Source organism: Diabrotica undecimpunctata, chromosome 7, assembly GCF_040954645.1.
Source record: "Diabrotica undecimpunctata isolate CICGRU chromosome 7, icDiaUnde3, whole genome shotgun sequence".
In the NCBI taxonomy this organism is placed as follows: domain Eukaryota; kingdom Metazoa; phylum Arthropoda; class Insecta; order Coleoptera; family Chrysomelidae; genus Diabrotica; species Diabrotica undecimpunctata.
In genome coordinates this window covers 97,128,527-97,145,772 of record NC_092809.1, presented here as the reverse complement: position 1 = coordinate 97,145,772, position 17,246 = coordinate 97,128,527, and the positions used below count along the sequence as shown (strand labels likewise).

General features: G+C 32.4%; 1 protein-coding gene and 1 long non-coding RNA gene across 2 annotated transcripts in view; one reads left to right on the top strand and one right to left on the bottom strand.

The window, feature by feature from the left end:
• The window catches only part of LOC140446559 (uncharacterized), a 47,629-nt gene extending 30,781 nt beyond the window's left edge, over nt 1–16,848 (bottom strand). The window contains exons 1-6 of the mRNA XM_072539123.1: nt 16,615–16,848; nt 11,736–11,895; nt 6,745–6,997; nt 3,415–3,525; nt 2,415–2,517; nt 311–457 (exon numbers count right to left, since the gene is read on the bottom strand). Coding sequence (XP_072395224.1) covers nt 311–457; nt 2,415–2,517; nt 3,415–3,525; nt 6,745–6,997; nt 11,736–11,895; nt 16,615–16,753 — 913 coding nt within the window. The 5' untranslated portion in view covers nt 16,754–16,848. The remainder of the gene's footprint in view (nt 1–310; nt 458–2,414; nt 2,518–3,414; nt 3,526–6,744; nt 6,998–11,735; nt 11,896–16,614) is intronic.
• Nucleotides 3,532–5,968, top strand: LOC140445621 (uncharacterized). Its single transcript, XR_011951425.1, has 3 exons — nt 3,532–3,992; nt 5,634–5,778; nt 5,835–5,968. It is a non-coding gene; the product is annotated as an uncharacterized lncRNA (long non-coding RNA).
• Nucleotides 16,849–17,246: the final 398 nt, after the last annotated feature.

The window sequence follows — 17,246 nt, the reverse complement described above, 5'->3', positions numbered from 1 at the left end:
AATGGGGTAAGGAGGTAGCTCTGCTTGCTTTATGTGTAGAATCACATTAATTTTTTTTCCTTTGTTTTAATTCTCTTCTTTATCGAAAAACCGTAGTTTGTAAAGCGAACAGTTTATAAAATAAATTAAAACTATCATAAATCATATTTTAAAATAATTTATTAAAAACATATAAAATATCTTGTACTAATTACTCAAATTAATAATTTGACTACTAACGGGTACTATACTAAACTAACTAATTGGTAAAATAATAAATATAAACTAAAATAATAAATTAGGATTAATCATAGAAACACGAAAAAATTTTAGTTGCTCTCAGTTTTCATGTAGTTACCATAATATCCAAATATATCACAATTAAGGCCATACGGTGTTTTAAGTGAATTATTAATTTTCATATGTTCAAGTTTTTCATATCGTTGTCTGTATTCCTTGAGTTTGTTTAACCATTTACCTAGAAGAAATATTTATTTTATAAAGGTTGTATTAAACCGTTTATACGTTTGTAAATTTGTACATGTATAATCTAATAATAATACAATTAAAACATTATTTGCCGAATTATTAATCCAGCAACAAATTGAAGAATATGATAATAGTTGTAACCCTTCTAAGAGGACAACACTTTTGATAATTAACTATTGTCTGCCTCCTTAGTCTATAAATGTCGCATCTACAACAACTTTTTTTTTTTTTATTTAGGAATTTTCATCCATCAAAAACAAAACTTACAACTAAAAACAAGTGCTAATAAATCAGAGGATAAGTTTAGCAGATAAACAACAGGATTTTCGTAGTGGAAGATCGTGTACACTGTACAGCTGCAATATTCGTTATAAAACAAATTACTAAGAAATCACTGAAATATAATAGACCAGCATTTATGTGTCTTCATTGACCTAAAGAAAGCGTTTGACAGAGTAAGACTCAAAGATATAATCCATCTTCTGTATAATAGAAAAGTTCCCCTAAATATTATAAAAACTTTAGAAAACAACCACCAAAACAACAAAATGGAAGTCAGAATAGATGAACAACTTACAGAACCTATAGAAATAGGCAGCGGAATAAGACAAGGGGATTCATTGAGCCCCAGGCTCTTCAATTTAATCATGGATGAAATTATCAAAAGCGTTAACAAAGGAAGAGAACACAGAATGAGAAAAAAAGAAATAAAAATATTTTGTTGCGCAGACGACGTAATATTGATAACCCAAGATAAAGATAATCTGCAAAGACTGGTCCATCCACGGATAATCTCATCTCAGAAAACTAAAACCATAGTAGTTCGCAAAGAACCAACCAGATGTAAAATAGAAATTGATGGCATCAGTATTAAATAATGAAAATAAAATACCTGAGAATTAAACTGTCTAGCTATGGAGACCTGGACAAAGAACTGAGAGATAAAGTACAAAAAGCAAATAGACTGGCAGGATGCCCTAATAACATTATATGGCGCAAGAATTTATAAAACCAGTGTAAGATCAATAATGACACATGCCTCAGAAACAAGACCCGACACAGTCACAACGCAAAGGCTACTGGAAACAGCAGAGATGAGAGTACTGAGAATAATTACAGGAAATACGCTGTAATGTGCAGTGTATGGACACAAACGAATGGACATAAACGAATGGACACAAAATAGAAAAAAAGAATGAAATAACCACAGAAGCAGAATGGAGGAGACCCGTGTCGTCAAAATAGCAAGAGATAAGTCATCGATCGGCAAAAAAAGTATCGTACTACTGCGCAAAAAATGGAGTTACAACCTTCCGTAGAGCTATTATTCCGCCAATGAACAAGCAGAATTGCTTATAAAGAGGAAGAAAAAGAAGAAAAAACAAAACGCGAAACCCCATTGTCAGCCTCATTCCTACAATAAACTGAACTAGGGAACACTATATGTGATTTTTTTATTCAAATGTTCCAAAAATTAAAGATTTAATACTAGAAATGGATTATTAGGACATTAAGAAAATAAATACTTTTAATCGATGATGACTATATAATTAAATAATTATAGCATATGACTTTCTAGGAATCAGCATTTTTCTGGAATCCGGGTAATCATAATTTTTATAGTAGACATATATATATATAGGTATTATGTATAAATTAACTCTCTTACTAATGTTCACCAAATAAAACAAAATATGTGAATAAATTTTATTCAGATTTATATCAATATTTTATATATTATAGCACTTTTTTTGGAACCTAGCTTGAAACCGCATTTAAAAAAATTGCTTATTTTGCTTAATTTTATGCTTATATAAGTGCTTATTTTCTGCTATGCTTATAATTGTAATAAGCCGTAAAGTTATCAAAAAAATTGAATTAAACTAAATGAATAGATTTGTTTACTCTTGCTGAAACTACAGGTTAAAATGTTGATTTATACTCACTGTTGATGTCTTTCAAAGCATCTTCGTCGCCTCCATAATCTTTTGGTAATATGTCCCTTGGAACAACTTTGTAAAGATCTTCTAAGGATTTGTGGACAAAAATCTGTAACGTATACGTGTTTTGAACGATTTTTTGTACAATTCGAACATTAAAGTAAATCTATTAAGTTTAATTAAATTAACATAAGCTCGTTGAATACAAGGTCTGAAATTAAGTTCCGGGACTTTTTTTACGAAGATTTTTTTAACGAACTTTCGTGAGCTGTGGTTTTAATGTCCCTTGACCTAAGGTAAAACTGTCAAAAATGGTATTGTAATAATCAAATACCTAGGGAAAAAACAAATAAGGGAATTTACGGAGATAATTGCCTATTTTATGTCAGAGGTTTTGAATAGTACAGTGGTACAGATAATTTTAAGGAGGACAGGGAGGAAGGTAAAGATGACGAAAATCTCTAGGAACCTCTTAACTTTCAAATAAGCCTTAAAACAATCACTGAAATGGTTCGGAAGGAGTTTATTATTATTATTAAGTATGATGGCTATTTTTGAACATATTGATATTAATAAAGACACTCTGAGACAAATTTTGCATAAGAATTTAAAAATAATGAAAGTTAAAGTTTTTTCTTAAAAACACAACAATGTAGTAGACAGATCTTAGATGGATCTTATTTCAAAAACTTAGTAATGGTCATGGAGCACCTGCCTTACTCGCCCTACTCGTTTGCTAGTTTTAGCTGTTCCCAACAAATTAAATCCTTCGTAAAAGAAACCCGCAATGAATCATTAGAGAACGTTGAACAAAAACCGGTGAAAACTTTTCGTAAAAAAACTTGCAGCACTACTTTTCACTAGCAAGTGAAAAGTTTTCCGATAGTGGTGCGATGTAGCGATGTATGTAAGAATTATAAGAAATTGCTAAACAAAATTCCTGTACCCACAGTCTCGGTAATTAATTACAGACCTCGTATGTCCAACTAAAAATTAATATACATACTTTCTCACGTAACTCCTTATTTAAAAATGTTCTGCAGAAATATATTAGTTTCTCAGCATATTTTGGCACATTGACACAGTGAATTTCTTTAAGTTGATTATTCCACAGCTCCTAAAATGTACGCAAAACTGTATCACAACAAATTAAAATAAAGACAAATATGTATAGATTAATAATATAACTAAATAAACGCCGCAAAGGAAATCAGTAATAATATTATAGTATGTAATTTTTCCCGCGAAGATCTTTTCCGGTTGTTCCGGCGCCTATTTCATCTTTAACCCTGTTTAAGGTAGCTAGTGTCAATGTGCACTAGGCCAGAGGCACCGACAGCTCTACGTGCTTTCTTAACCCATTAGCGTCACCATATGGACCCAGCTGTAAAGGTGTTGTTTAACACAATAAAATTATAATAAAACAGGCAACCAACATTACATTTACCACATGTATACCTTATTTCGACTTGTCTGAACCTGCGTTGATGAATACTCATCAGTGTTTTATTAGACTTCACAAGCTAAGGAAGTTATAAAATCCCGTTATAGTAAAAAGGGTTTGATAATGGACATCCGATTTATGTAAGTAAATTTTAAGTACTTTTTGTTTAATACTAGCATCAAATCAATTTTATATATTTTAAAAGATCTTAAAATATAACGTAGTGTGCATTTTTTTGTATCAAATTTACAAGGGGCCATTAAAAATTCATGTAAATATTGCTGTACCCATATGGACCCACTAGGCGGTTATGTAGTCAAAACATATCTTTTTATAATTTCAGTGGAATTACACTACAGGAAGCTTTAGATATCGCATATGAAAAAAATGATGTAACAGACATTTTTATTTAGCCGCCTGAATCAAGTTTCCTTCCGGATGAGGTTTCATGTGACGAAGACGAAGGTGCTGACCCGGATAACTTGAATCCTCGTCAACTTCGTGCAGGTGTGGAAGTTGTATTTGCAGACTCTGAACGTCTAGGAGGTGTACAGTCAGACCTAGAAGCAAGCTATAATAAGGATTTGCAGAACGCAAATAGTTCTTATGAAATAAAAACTAATACAAATCCCCGAATGGTAATTGATCTGCCAGAACCTACAACTTATATTGACGGAGACCTTCATTATACGCCGCGCATATTTCCAAAAGGGGATTACAGTAAATATTTAGAGATGAGTTGTGTGCAACTGTTTGAATTATTTATTACTGATGAGTTGCTAGAAATGATAGTGGCTGAAACAACAAAATATGCTCTACTGATAAATCAACCGAACCCTAACGTGACACTTCCTGAATTGAAAGTATTTATGGCAATTCTCTTAGTAAGCGGATATAATAAGCTACCATCTAAAAGAAGCTACTGGGAGAGAAGCCCTGACATGCAAAATATTCTGGTATCTGATGCCATAAGACGTGACAGGTTTTTACAAATTTGTCGTTTACTTCATTTTGCAGACAATAATAATATAGATAAAAATGACAAAATAAACAAACTAAGATCACTTACAGATATGTTAAAAAAATCGTTGATAGAGCATTTTGTCCCAGAAGAAAATATAGCTTATGATAAATCGATGATAGGCTACTTTGGACATCATGGATGCAAACAGTTTATCAGAAGAAAGCCTGTAAGGTTTGGCTATAAGGTATGGTGTGTATGAGTACACCTAGCGGATATTTGATAAACTTTGAAGTATATCAGGTAAAAAATCCTAGATCTAATGAAGAATATCAAAAATATTTCGGAAAAGCTGCAACTCCCATGGTACAGATGATCGAAGAATTGGGTGACAAAGGATCTCTGAGATACAAGTTTTTCGTTGATAATTTATTTACCAGTACAAACTTGTTAAGTGCTCTAAAAGCTAATGGGTACGAGGTTACAGGTACTGTGAGGGATAATAGAATTCCTAGAAATTGTCCACTTGTTTCCAAAATGATTCAACATTGAATAAGGAGACTGGTATTCAATATGTTCGCTGGAGGGACAACAAAGTTGTAACAGCTGCAAGCACATGTTTTGGTGTTCAGCCGGTCAAAAATGTGGAAAGATATTCCAAAAAGGATAGCAAGACAATACAAGTACCTAGGCCATATCTTCTTTCGCAGTATAATAACAGCATTTGAGGAACTGATCTTATGGACAGTAATATATCTTGGTAAGAAATAAAGAGCAATATTTCTATAAATGAAAATATATGGGTAATTTTTTTTTTCAGTTACCGAGCCGGCATACGCTCCAAAAAATGTTACTGGCCAATATTTACGTACCTCATAGACGCAGCTCTTCAAAATGCTTGGACGATATGTAGGAAATCCGGGAAGAATATTAGTCTCTTAGAGTTTAGAAGAAGTATTTGTCAGGTAAAAGTATTTTTATACAAAACTCAGAAAATGTTTACGATTCATACAATTTTTAGACCTACTTAACGACATATAAAGTCCCCACTAAAAGAACTGGAAAAATAGTTGGAGCAGCAGGAAGTGATTTTCGAGTGTCTGACTGCGTCAGGTTTGACTGCAAGGATCATTGGATTATCTCTGTACCCGAGGACAAAAGAAAGAGGTGTGTCATGCCAGTTTGCAGTTCAAAAGGACGTACAATGTGTGAAAAATGCAACGTTGGGCTTTGCATTTCATGTATTAAACCATTTTATACAAATGGGACAAATTAATGAATTGTTTCAATATTTGATCTTGCCAAACGTCTAGTGGTCCCGTACGGGACCACCTTTTTTTTCAAAAAAAAAATTTATTTCGGCTTAAATTTAATAAAAATAAGTTGTTTTTACGTAGTTTTAAATAAAATTATTGCATATAAAAAGAATTTTCTTTTCTCGGCGCTAATGGGTTAAATACGAGACCGGCTCGTTATCATTTTTAGAAATGAAAATACCAGTATGCCTCTGAATTAGAAAGCCAGTATATTGTCCGCTGAGCTATGGCTGCCCCAGGAAAACGGTTTTATTAATAAAACAAAAGAATACTTAAATTCGATCTAGACAAATTTCAAACAGTATAAAATGATGATAGAGAAAAGTATAAATAATCAATGTATATTAATTTATTCTATTATAACAGCTATATTTTCCTTACAGTTCAGGCTGTGTTCAGGCTGTGTTCAATAGTAAATTTTTGAAACCTTTTCTGTATTGTTCTAAAGCTATTTTCTTATAGCGTCTTAATTCAATTACTCTGTTTATTATTTATTAAGTTTAAAATAAGTTTATTTTTTGACTTTTCAATTTCCACTTCAGAAATCGTTTTCAAAATAGGAAACATTAATATTTTGTATTAATAAACAAAATTTCTAATATTTAATTTACTTACTTCAACTAAGAATCCTACTTTACGAAAATGATCTGGTTTAAATTTGGGGATGTACAAAAGTTTTATAGTTTTAAAATCCATGACAATTTTGTCATTCACTGAAAGATCTTCAAACATTCTAACTTCAGGTGGAATAATAAAAGCTGACGCTATTACTTTATTCAACTTAAATCTTGCAGAATTACGTTTATTAAATTTTACGAAAAACACCCTCTCCAGGTTTTTTGTTAGAGTTGGCAACGGGCACATTATACTGAAATAATTAAAATTTACATTAACCTAATTCTAATCCATTTCCACAAATCTTAGTATACAGGGTGATTCATTAATAATGTCTAATCTCTAAACTAGAGATTCTAGACCTCAGAATATGATGATTCTTGTCAATATGCCTCGTACAAATATTGCTAGTTTCCGAGATACCGAGTTTTAAAGTTTAAATATGGATTTTAATTTTTGCAATAATTTTATATGTTGTCACAATTTCTATTTAAAAATTAGCAATTTTTAAATAAAAAACTTTTAAAGTAAATATTCAAAATGCCCACCATTTACTTCAATATACTTTATGATCCGGTTCGCAAAGATCTCTTAACATCAAATAAACCTAACATTCTCGAATTTATCCATAATTAATTTTTGTCATTTTTCTCTCTTCTGAGAACGGTTGTGACCTTGCCAATATATTTATGAATTTCATTCATCATAGAAGATTTTTTGTTTTTTGTATAAATTTATAATCTAAATATGTTTATTAAATAAATCTAATCGATGTTGTTTGGAAGTAGAAAGATGGGTTATAATGTCATCGTAAAGTTTATTAGAGTTTTGGAGAGATTTTAAAATTTTTTTTATAGACATTTGAGGACAAGTTTGACATTCTCTCTTGTTTCATGATGTTTCAACAATATGTTTTGATTCTTTTGAGAAAAGAGGTATAAGATCGATCAAATCGGTTTGGGTAAACACTTTCTTAAAAATATTTAAAGGAATATTAAAAGAGTAATCATTTAATAAAGTTTTCAAACCGATTGCGTCACGAGTCGAGATATCATCACTTTCAAAATCGTCACCTTCAATAATACAATTAAAAGCTTCCAAAAGCCGTTCACGAAAAAGCTACAGTGAAAACTAAGCGAGATATAAAATTCCATCGCATCTAACAAAGTGTTGGAATTTAACAAAGTGTTGGCATTTTTTCGAAACAAATTGTTCTAAGACACTAGGTGAACTTGGTAAAAATTGATAATTTGGAGAACAATTGATAATTGTGAATGAGATGATATATCGGTAGTTTCATTTACTTCTAGCGGAAAGCGAATGGTTTCCTGAATCTCGGATTCAATAACTATATTCAAAACGTAACTAATTTATTGTATTAATTTATTCTAGATTGTTTTAGATATGCCGTTAAATGTCTTCGAATCAGATAGTTAATTAGAAAATTCCAAAACGTATTTATTAAACATGTTTATTAGTCCTCTACAATTTATTTGATTTAACGAATGCTCCGATTCATCGTGTCCACTAAATGATAATTCCTGACAACTTAAAAAAATTACAATATTAATTAAACGACGTAAAACTTCATGATTATTTTTTACAATTTCGTTTACAATGTTTAAAACTGCATGATTATTTTTTACAATTTCGTTTACAATGTTTAATAGGATTTTTACGTTGGGCATTATCTAATGAAACATAGATACGGCAACATCGAAGAAATATACGAGCATATAAAGGCGTGTATAAAACAAGCAGCATTCGAAGCCCTTTGAGAAAAAGAACATATAACAAATAAACAGCACTATTATGAAATAAATGAACCAACAAAAAGAATAATTGAACAAAAAAAGCAACTGTACAGAAAATGGATAACTACAAACAACGATTAAGTTTATAAAGAATATGGAGAAAAAGATAGAGAAGTAAAAAAACAAATAACACAACAAAAGAATAAAGAGTGGGAAAGAACCTGCTTAAATATTGAAACATACATAGGAGGTACAAGAACTTCCCCACAACAAGAAATAGAAATAACAGATAGGGAAATGAGAACGGCCATAAAAACAATCAAAAATAAGAAAGCACCGAAACCTGGAGGCATCTCACCTGAGCTTATAAAATACGGATAAAAAAAAATACACCGGATAATACAATGGATATTTCAGAAAGCCATAAATGGAGAACAGCTTCCAAATGAATGGACGAAGGCATATATGACATCTACATTAAAGAAAGAAGATAGAAAACGATGCGAAAACTACAAAAGAATAAGCGTAATATCATCAATAGGAAGATTATATGGGAATATACTGCGAGAAAAGATAGAGCAAGCGATAAAAGGCAAAATCGGGGAGGATCAGGCAGGCTTCACGGCAGGAAGATCATGCATAGACCACATATACACACTGGAACAACTATTGGAAAAGAAAAAAGCAAAAAATAGAGATACACATTTGACATTTGTGGATCTGAGAAAGGCGTATGACCCTGTACCAAGGTTAGAACTATGGGAGGCAATGTACAAATTAGAAATACAGACGGAACTTATAGAAGCTACAAAAGCTCTGTATAACGAAAATAAAGTGTCCATTAAAATGGGAACAAGAATCATAGGAGACTTCACCACAGTCCACAACAAAAGGGCTCCTGCAGGGTTGTTTCAAATCTTCAACCCTATTCAAAATATACTTAGAGAAAGCCTTGACTACATGGAAAAGAAAATGCGAAGGCATGGGAATACCGGTACGGAACGAACACCTATATACGTTAAGCTTTGCAGACGATCAAGTAGTGATTGCACAAGACCAAGACGACCTTAGCTACATGATGAAGAAACTACAAGAAGAATATACCAAGGCTGGCCTAGATATTAACCTCGCGAAAACAGAGTACCTATCTACAAGTGAAGAAGACATAGAAGATCTACAGATTGATGACAACGTAATAATCAAAGGAAGGGATAAATTCAGATACTTGGGATTTATAATCACGAAAAAGGCAACAACAGAGAAACAAATTACACAAAGATTAGGACAAACAAGAACAGCACTCCAATATATAAAACATTAGTGCGAAGTATTATGACATATGGAGCTGAAAATTGGATAATAAACAAGAAAAACAGCAGTAAGATAGTAGCAACAGAGATGGAATGCCTGCGAAGATGCTGCAGAGTAACAAGAATGGATAGGAGAAGTAATGACGAAATAAAGCAAAGAATATCAATAGAAACAGACATACTAACATACATAGAACAAAAAAGACTAAAGTGGAATGGACATGTAGAAAGAACTAGTGACAGCAGATGGATAAAGAGAATAACCGAATGGAGCTCCATAGGAAGGAGGAAAAGAGAACGACCCCGAAAATCCTGGAGGAACGAAGTAGACGACGCCATGAGTAAGAGAGGCCTAAACGATGGAGAAAGGAACAACAGAGAGAGATGGAAACGGTTGAGCGAGGAAAGGCAGTGAATACTGTAGAATCCCTGAATATATATATATATTTTTTAAATAAATCTAATTTAATCTGGCTGTATTTATGAGCTTTTGAAATATCATGTTTGTGTCAAGCGCAAATAATTCCTTCAAATTAGTGTAACCAGATTCACACTAGGGATTTTGATGTTTGTCCCTGTTTGTCAAAAATAAGATGCAAGGCCAACAGAAAAGTTTCACTGTGTTTTTTTCACTCCCGGTAAGCCATGAGTACTTGCTGTACCAGTTATCTGAAAATGATCTATTACTTCCCTTAGTCCCCCACTAATATTTATAAGCAGGGACAATTTAGGCAAAGAGGACGCCCCTTATTTTTAATATCAATTTGTTAGCTTGCATTTTTTAGGTTTATTTACCTGAATTTGTTTACACTTTAATTTTAAAAAAGAAAAAACCTTAAATGTATTCAAAAACCCTTTAACTATTTATGGCAGCGATAACTTATCGCAGTATTATTTTGGAAAATCAAATTAAATCAATACAAAATCGATCGATGCGATACCAGAAAAGCTAGTCAGTGCACTCAGTATCACTTCACCACTTAAGTACTTTTCGATACCAAAATAAAATTTCATCCCGCGCTCGCATGGTACATGAAACTTTGCGCCCAATTCAAATGAAGCATCAGCAGATTCAAATTTGCCGTAATACCATTTAAATGCGTACGGAGGGAAATGTATGTTTGGTTGCTTCTCGACTAATGTTCTGTTGATTTTTACATGTAAATCGTCAAGTTTGGGATCGGTCTGCTGAAACGTTCCTTTATAAGAATTCACACAGTCGGATGGATAAGTCGGATCTCGGAACATTAATTTGAAAAGTGTCTTAATGCGCAAGGATCACTTAACGCTTGAATTGGTCGAATTCCTTTAAAAACCATAAATAAAATTTAGTCTGTATTATCTCACATATATTTTTTTATTTTACAGAAACAAAGGACATCAACCTATTACCTGCAATAATTAATTATTGAAATACTGATTAAATTAAATATTAAAAAATCTATAATATTTATGAATGTGTGGGTCGGCAGTGCCGACCCTACTGACCTTGACCGGCCGCCACTGGTTCTCCGTTACTTTTGATTATATGTGCGTAGTCTTATAAAAATAAAAAAAAAATAAGGTATAGTTAATATTCATTTTATTATCCCTTATACCTTTAAAAATTAAAAAAATCCCATAATATTTTTTAATATTATAGTTCTACTCCAGACTTAATGTGTACCAACCACGAACACATATGACCGAAACGCTGATAAAACCTGTGTCCATATATGGTACTCGTGTCAGTTAAAGTGTTAAACACCCGGTATCTCGGAAACTAGCAATATTTGTATAAGGCCTGTTGGGCGGAATCATCATATTCTGAGGTCTATAAATGTACAACTGAGAGATTGGACAATCTTAATTAATCACCCTTGTATATTTTACGTTATACGTCATCACATCTAAGAAATAAATATAGGGACCATTACTGACTACTTACAATAGGTTATTGGTTTCCGTCATGTGGTACGATGTTGGATTAGTTTGCTTGAAATATTGCGGCATAACTGTTCTAATAGCGTAATACATTTCCAAACACTGCTTCGTTCTTTCTATGCTGAAGTGACATATTGTCAAAATATATTGAATCATAACATCAGCTAAAATTAAAGAAAAGTTTATTATTTCCAAAGTCTTTTGTATCTTCAACGTGCATACATATATTGATATCAAACTAAGATTGATGTAAAATGTTTTGTTTGGTTTATTGTTCCCTACGTAGTCGAAGCGTGGACTCTGAAAATAAAGACTCTAAATAAGTTAGAGACATTTAAAATGTAGGTGTACAATAGAAATATAAAAAACTCCTTGGACTGCACGAAATAAAAATGGAAGAAGTTCTATATAGACTAAATATTCAAAGAGAACTATTGAAAACGAATAAAATAGGAAAAACAATACGAATAGACTTTGACAAATCATCAATTAGCCTATATGTGTCCACTGTTGAATGTAGCCCTCCCGTAAAATTGTCCACCTACTTCTATCTTGAGCTTCTTGCATCCAATTTGTAGTGATGCCCTTTATATCAAGTCGGTGGTCGTCCTCTTCTTCGATATTCCTGTTGTCTTAATCTTTCTGGTCCATCTATCATACGTCCATCTGGCAACATGTCTGATTCAAGCCTATTTGGCCATGGCCATTCTTTCAAGTGAATCCGTGACTCCTTTTCTTTTTATTATTTCTAGGTTTGGTATTTTATATGTAAGGACCGGTAAAACACATTGGCTAAAAAGTTTTCTTTTTAAACAAACTGGAAATTAGACTTAAAAATGTTGTTCAATCTATCAAACACAGCCCATGTGAGATATATTATTCTTTGTATTTCAGTTGTCTCTAGGCCCAAGTGAATCTCATGCCCTATATATTTGTAAGCTGTTACTTCGCACCTTGAAAACCATATGGCAATATCTGCAATTTTTTCGTAAAATGACCTTTTAATGCAGTCTAATAGAAAAAAAAATCTATTTTTTAATGCTATTTAGCAGCTTCTGCAACGAATTTTAAATTCGGCACCAGAAAGATACGTCCTTATGGCTTTTGTAAAAAATCTATTCATCTTTTTATACCATCAGGCATTATCTGCAGTTGTTGCTCTATGGTTCTAAAATAGGAACAAAAACTCAGCCTGTACCTACTTTTATCTGTTGTGTTGTGAGTTGATTTCCATTGATCTTCCTATAAAATTCCACAAAACAGTGAAAATTTATAGAAAGATCAATGGAAAAAATTAATGTGAAATATAGAAGAGTAAATCCAGACAGTAATCGTGGAGCAAACTATGTCTATTTCTTCGAAGTGGAAGGCAAGAAATATAGAGTGTGTAAGCACAATTTTATTGCAACACTGGGAATAAGCGACAAGACTGTAGCAAATATACAACGTCGTATTGTAGATGGGTTTATCCCAAAAGACAAGCGAGGAACTCACAAGAATGGAAAAAGAATCGACGAAGTCGTGAAACAAAATATAATGAGTTACATCGAATCCATTCCTAGAGTGGAATCCCACTACTTAAGAAAACAAACTACCAGAGAGTTCGTCAGTGGTGACAAAACTCTGGCAGATATTCATTGCGATTATATAAAATTTTGCGAAGAAAAAGGTTCTTACTGTAAAAGTAAAATCTTACTGTAATTACCATATTACCGAGAATAAATAAATTTATTGATATGTTGCAACACTGATTCGGAACCCATTGCCTTTCTTTGTCTGTCTGTCTGCATCTTCTCCCCTCACTCCACAGTTCTGACCGTGACCAGTCTTAGTCGTGTCAGTTAAGTAAGTCCTTCTGCACCTGTTAAATTTATTGTGAACCTCTATGTACTAGTTTGCGTGTTAATTGCAGTTAACAGTAAATATAAAGCTATAAAAAATCTTGGATACATTTTTAACTGAGCATAAGCGGGCATTAGATACCAGTGAAGCATCAACAAGTGTACAGGCGAGAGTGGTTCCAAAAATAAAATCAAGAAAATATTCACAAAAATACTTAAATTTTGGGTTTATTTTTATTAAAGTAAATGAAGAAGAAATGCCTCTATGTATTATTTGCTCAAAAATTTTAGCATCCGACATCATGAAACCTAATAAACTTAAAAGACATTTGGAAACACTTAGTGAGTACATTAACAAACCCCGAGAATTCTTTAAGTTAAAATTAAAATCACATGAAAAGCAAAAATCATTTAAAGAAAAAACTTTGACTGTGAATGAAAAAGCTTTACTTGCCTCTTGTAAAAAGCCTAACACTATTGGTGAAGAGCTTATTTTGCCAGCTGCAATTCATATTGTAGAAACTATGTTTGGAGATAATTTTGCCAAAGAATTGGAGTCTATACCTCTATCAAATGATACCGTTGCCCGTCGAATTGATGATATAGCTAAAGATGTACAAGATCGGCTACTCGGGAATTGCGCGACAAGCTGATTTCGATTCAGCTTGATGAGGCAACATATAGCAATAAATATGCTCATTTTATTGTCTTCTTTCGATTTTGTGATGGCACATCAGTGGTAGAAGAACTACTTTTGCAAACCAATAGAATTGAAAGCAACATCGCTCGCAGTATTTGCTATATTAAGTAAACGAAGCAAAAATAGAGTGGAGGAATTGCGTTGGAATATGCACTGATGGTGTTCGTGAAATGTCTGGAAAATTTCAAAGTCTACAAGCGCTTGTGAAACAAAAGTCCCTAATGTGTATGCGAACACACTGTATGATCCACAGAAAAGCTGTGGCTGCCAAAGAAATGTCTCCTGGCCTGAATATTGTACTAACTACGGCTGTAAGAGTAGTTAATTACATAAAAATGAGACCTTTAAAAACTAGAATCTTTTCTGCACTTTGTAAAGACATATGGGTGCAGTGCATTCAACATTATTATTTTATTGTGAGGCAAGATGTTTATCACGTGGAAAATTTTTACGTGTTTTTAAATTAAGACATGAAATAGCCATTTTTCTAGAAGAAGAAAATAGACCGGAAGCCGAGATGTTTCAAGAACAACACGTGAACGTTGTTTTTGTAACCATTGAAAATCATTTAGCGACGCTGACAAAAAATTTTAAGATATTGTTTTGCCGATGACCGACTAATACGTAGTTCGGGTGGGTTAGGAATCCATTTCAAATTACTCCCGAAAAGCTCTCTACTGTCGAAGAAGAAACCTTCATAGAGTTCACGGTAAATGCCGAAATCAACAAACAGTTTAATAATAAATCCCTCTTTCTAAAAGGAAGTCACTAATATACATTAAACTTGTTGATAATTTAGTATTCAGTGCTCTTTATAATTATACCTCTTTATCAGTGTTCATGTGTATTTTATTTTTTATTTAGTCAGAATGTTGTTTGGCTTTGATTTTAGTAAATTAAACAATATTGGTGTTTGTTTTATATGTTCATGCCTCCACCCCCTACCCGCCCACCACTAGTAAAAGCATCACTGCAATAATACATAAATTATTGATCATACGGCCCCTCATCTAATACCCAAGATACCTTAAAAAGTCTATGCTCTTTTCGTGATCAAGTAAGAACCCGGAAGCCCCCCATCTAATATACAAGACACCTTAAAAAGTCTATGCTCTTTTCGTGGTCACGTAAGAACCCGAAAGCCCAAACACAAAAAACTTCACGTCCCGTCCATTTTAATGCAGGCATGCATTGACGAACTTCCAAGGGAATACGCTGACATCTTCGACGCTACTCCAATAGCTTACAGAGCATACCTCTAACCTCCAATCCTTTTCCTTACCCCGGACAGGGGTAAGGACAATCTCACTACTTAACGATACCTATCCGTCCCTGAGAAAATAGCAGCAACGATTTTCTTTCCTGAACCGGCAATTGCTGGAACCGTCTATCGAACTCCGACGAGGCCTGGCCGTTAGCGAAAGTGACCAATAACAGGATTATAGCGCAATACACTAGTTCTGAAGTTGGTAGCAATCGCAAAAACGGCTTGCAGGAACAGTAGTAACTAGAGACCCGACTCTGTTGCATCTAGCTCAAAAAACACACAGTCACTCTGGAAATAATATCACAATCCAGACAAGCCTTTCACACCTGAATTGAATAGGGACTCCATCTCAACAGCCTCCAAAATGTATCACAAAAGAAGAAGAATAAGATCGCTAAAGCCCCAGTGGATTTTTGGACTGTTATTGCTTTTCTCAACACATCCAACTCAAGTCTGAAGATGATCAAATGATCCTAAACGGGTAATAATCGTTCATTCCTTTTTGAAATAAAGATATCCTAACCCTATCCCGCAAAAATGATCATTGACTGACTGCCTAATATGGTCAAATAACAACATACGGTCAAAACACTAATGGCAATTACTTGATTATTCTGACTCTGGCAATGAAAGCATCCAATATTGTTTACGTTTAGTAATATTTTACATTACATTAAATATTAGACAACTAAATGCTAATTTGGTGCATATCGAGAACTTTAAAAATCATAATTATTAAATAAAAGTCCTGTATCAAAGATATATATATATATATATATATATATATATATATATATATATATATATATATATATATATATATATATATATAATAAAGGTAAAAGATATCGGCATAGCTCGCAATCTTTTACCTAGCCCGATATCTTTTACCTTTATTTTACTATTAACTCGCATTATCCTTTTTCTTATATATTATATATAATATAATATAATATAAATAATATATAATATATATAATATATATATATATATATATATATATATATATATATATATATATATATATATATATATATATATATATATAATAGATTAAGTTTTTAAATTTACTTACTTGGTGTTTCAGGAAAATGTTTTTGCGTTTTTAGCCATTTCTTTATAATATTTACTTCTGCATTAACACTTTCCTCATCTTTGCCAAAATGTTTCCACACATCCTGGCGGTCTGTTTTAAAAAATGGTTTTGAAGGCATAGTATTTCTTTTTTTTAATTATAAAATACTAATATAAAAAGTATAGGACTATTGAGTCAACGTTCAAAATTTAAACTGTAAAATCTGAAAGCTTTCCAAATCTTTTATATTGTGTTATGGTATAATAAAATATATTTTATGTGTTTATTTAATTTATTTGCCACGTTTTGAGTATTTATCATATCCAACGGAATTGGCGGTCATAAAAATTTTGAATTAATATTTATATGTTACTGTTTATGTCATTTTAATTAGTTACATGTGTTAATCAAAATATTTATCCAAACTTTGACTTGTTCTTTATATTTATCAATAAATCGTTTTATTGTGAGACTACAAGCATTCTCTTAATAAACTGAATGATTCGAAGACAATATTGTGTTTGTGTGTGAGTGATTCTTGGGAGGTTCGAATTAGGTGAATCTATATAATATCTGAAAATAGACCAATTTTAAAATATTTAGAGCCTCCTACCACTTCCGGTTATCCTGGA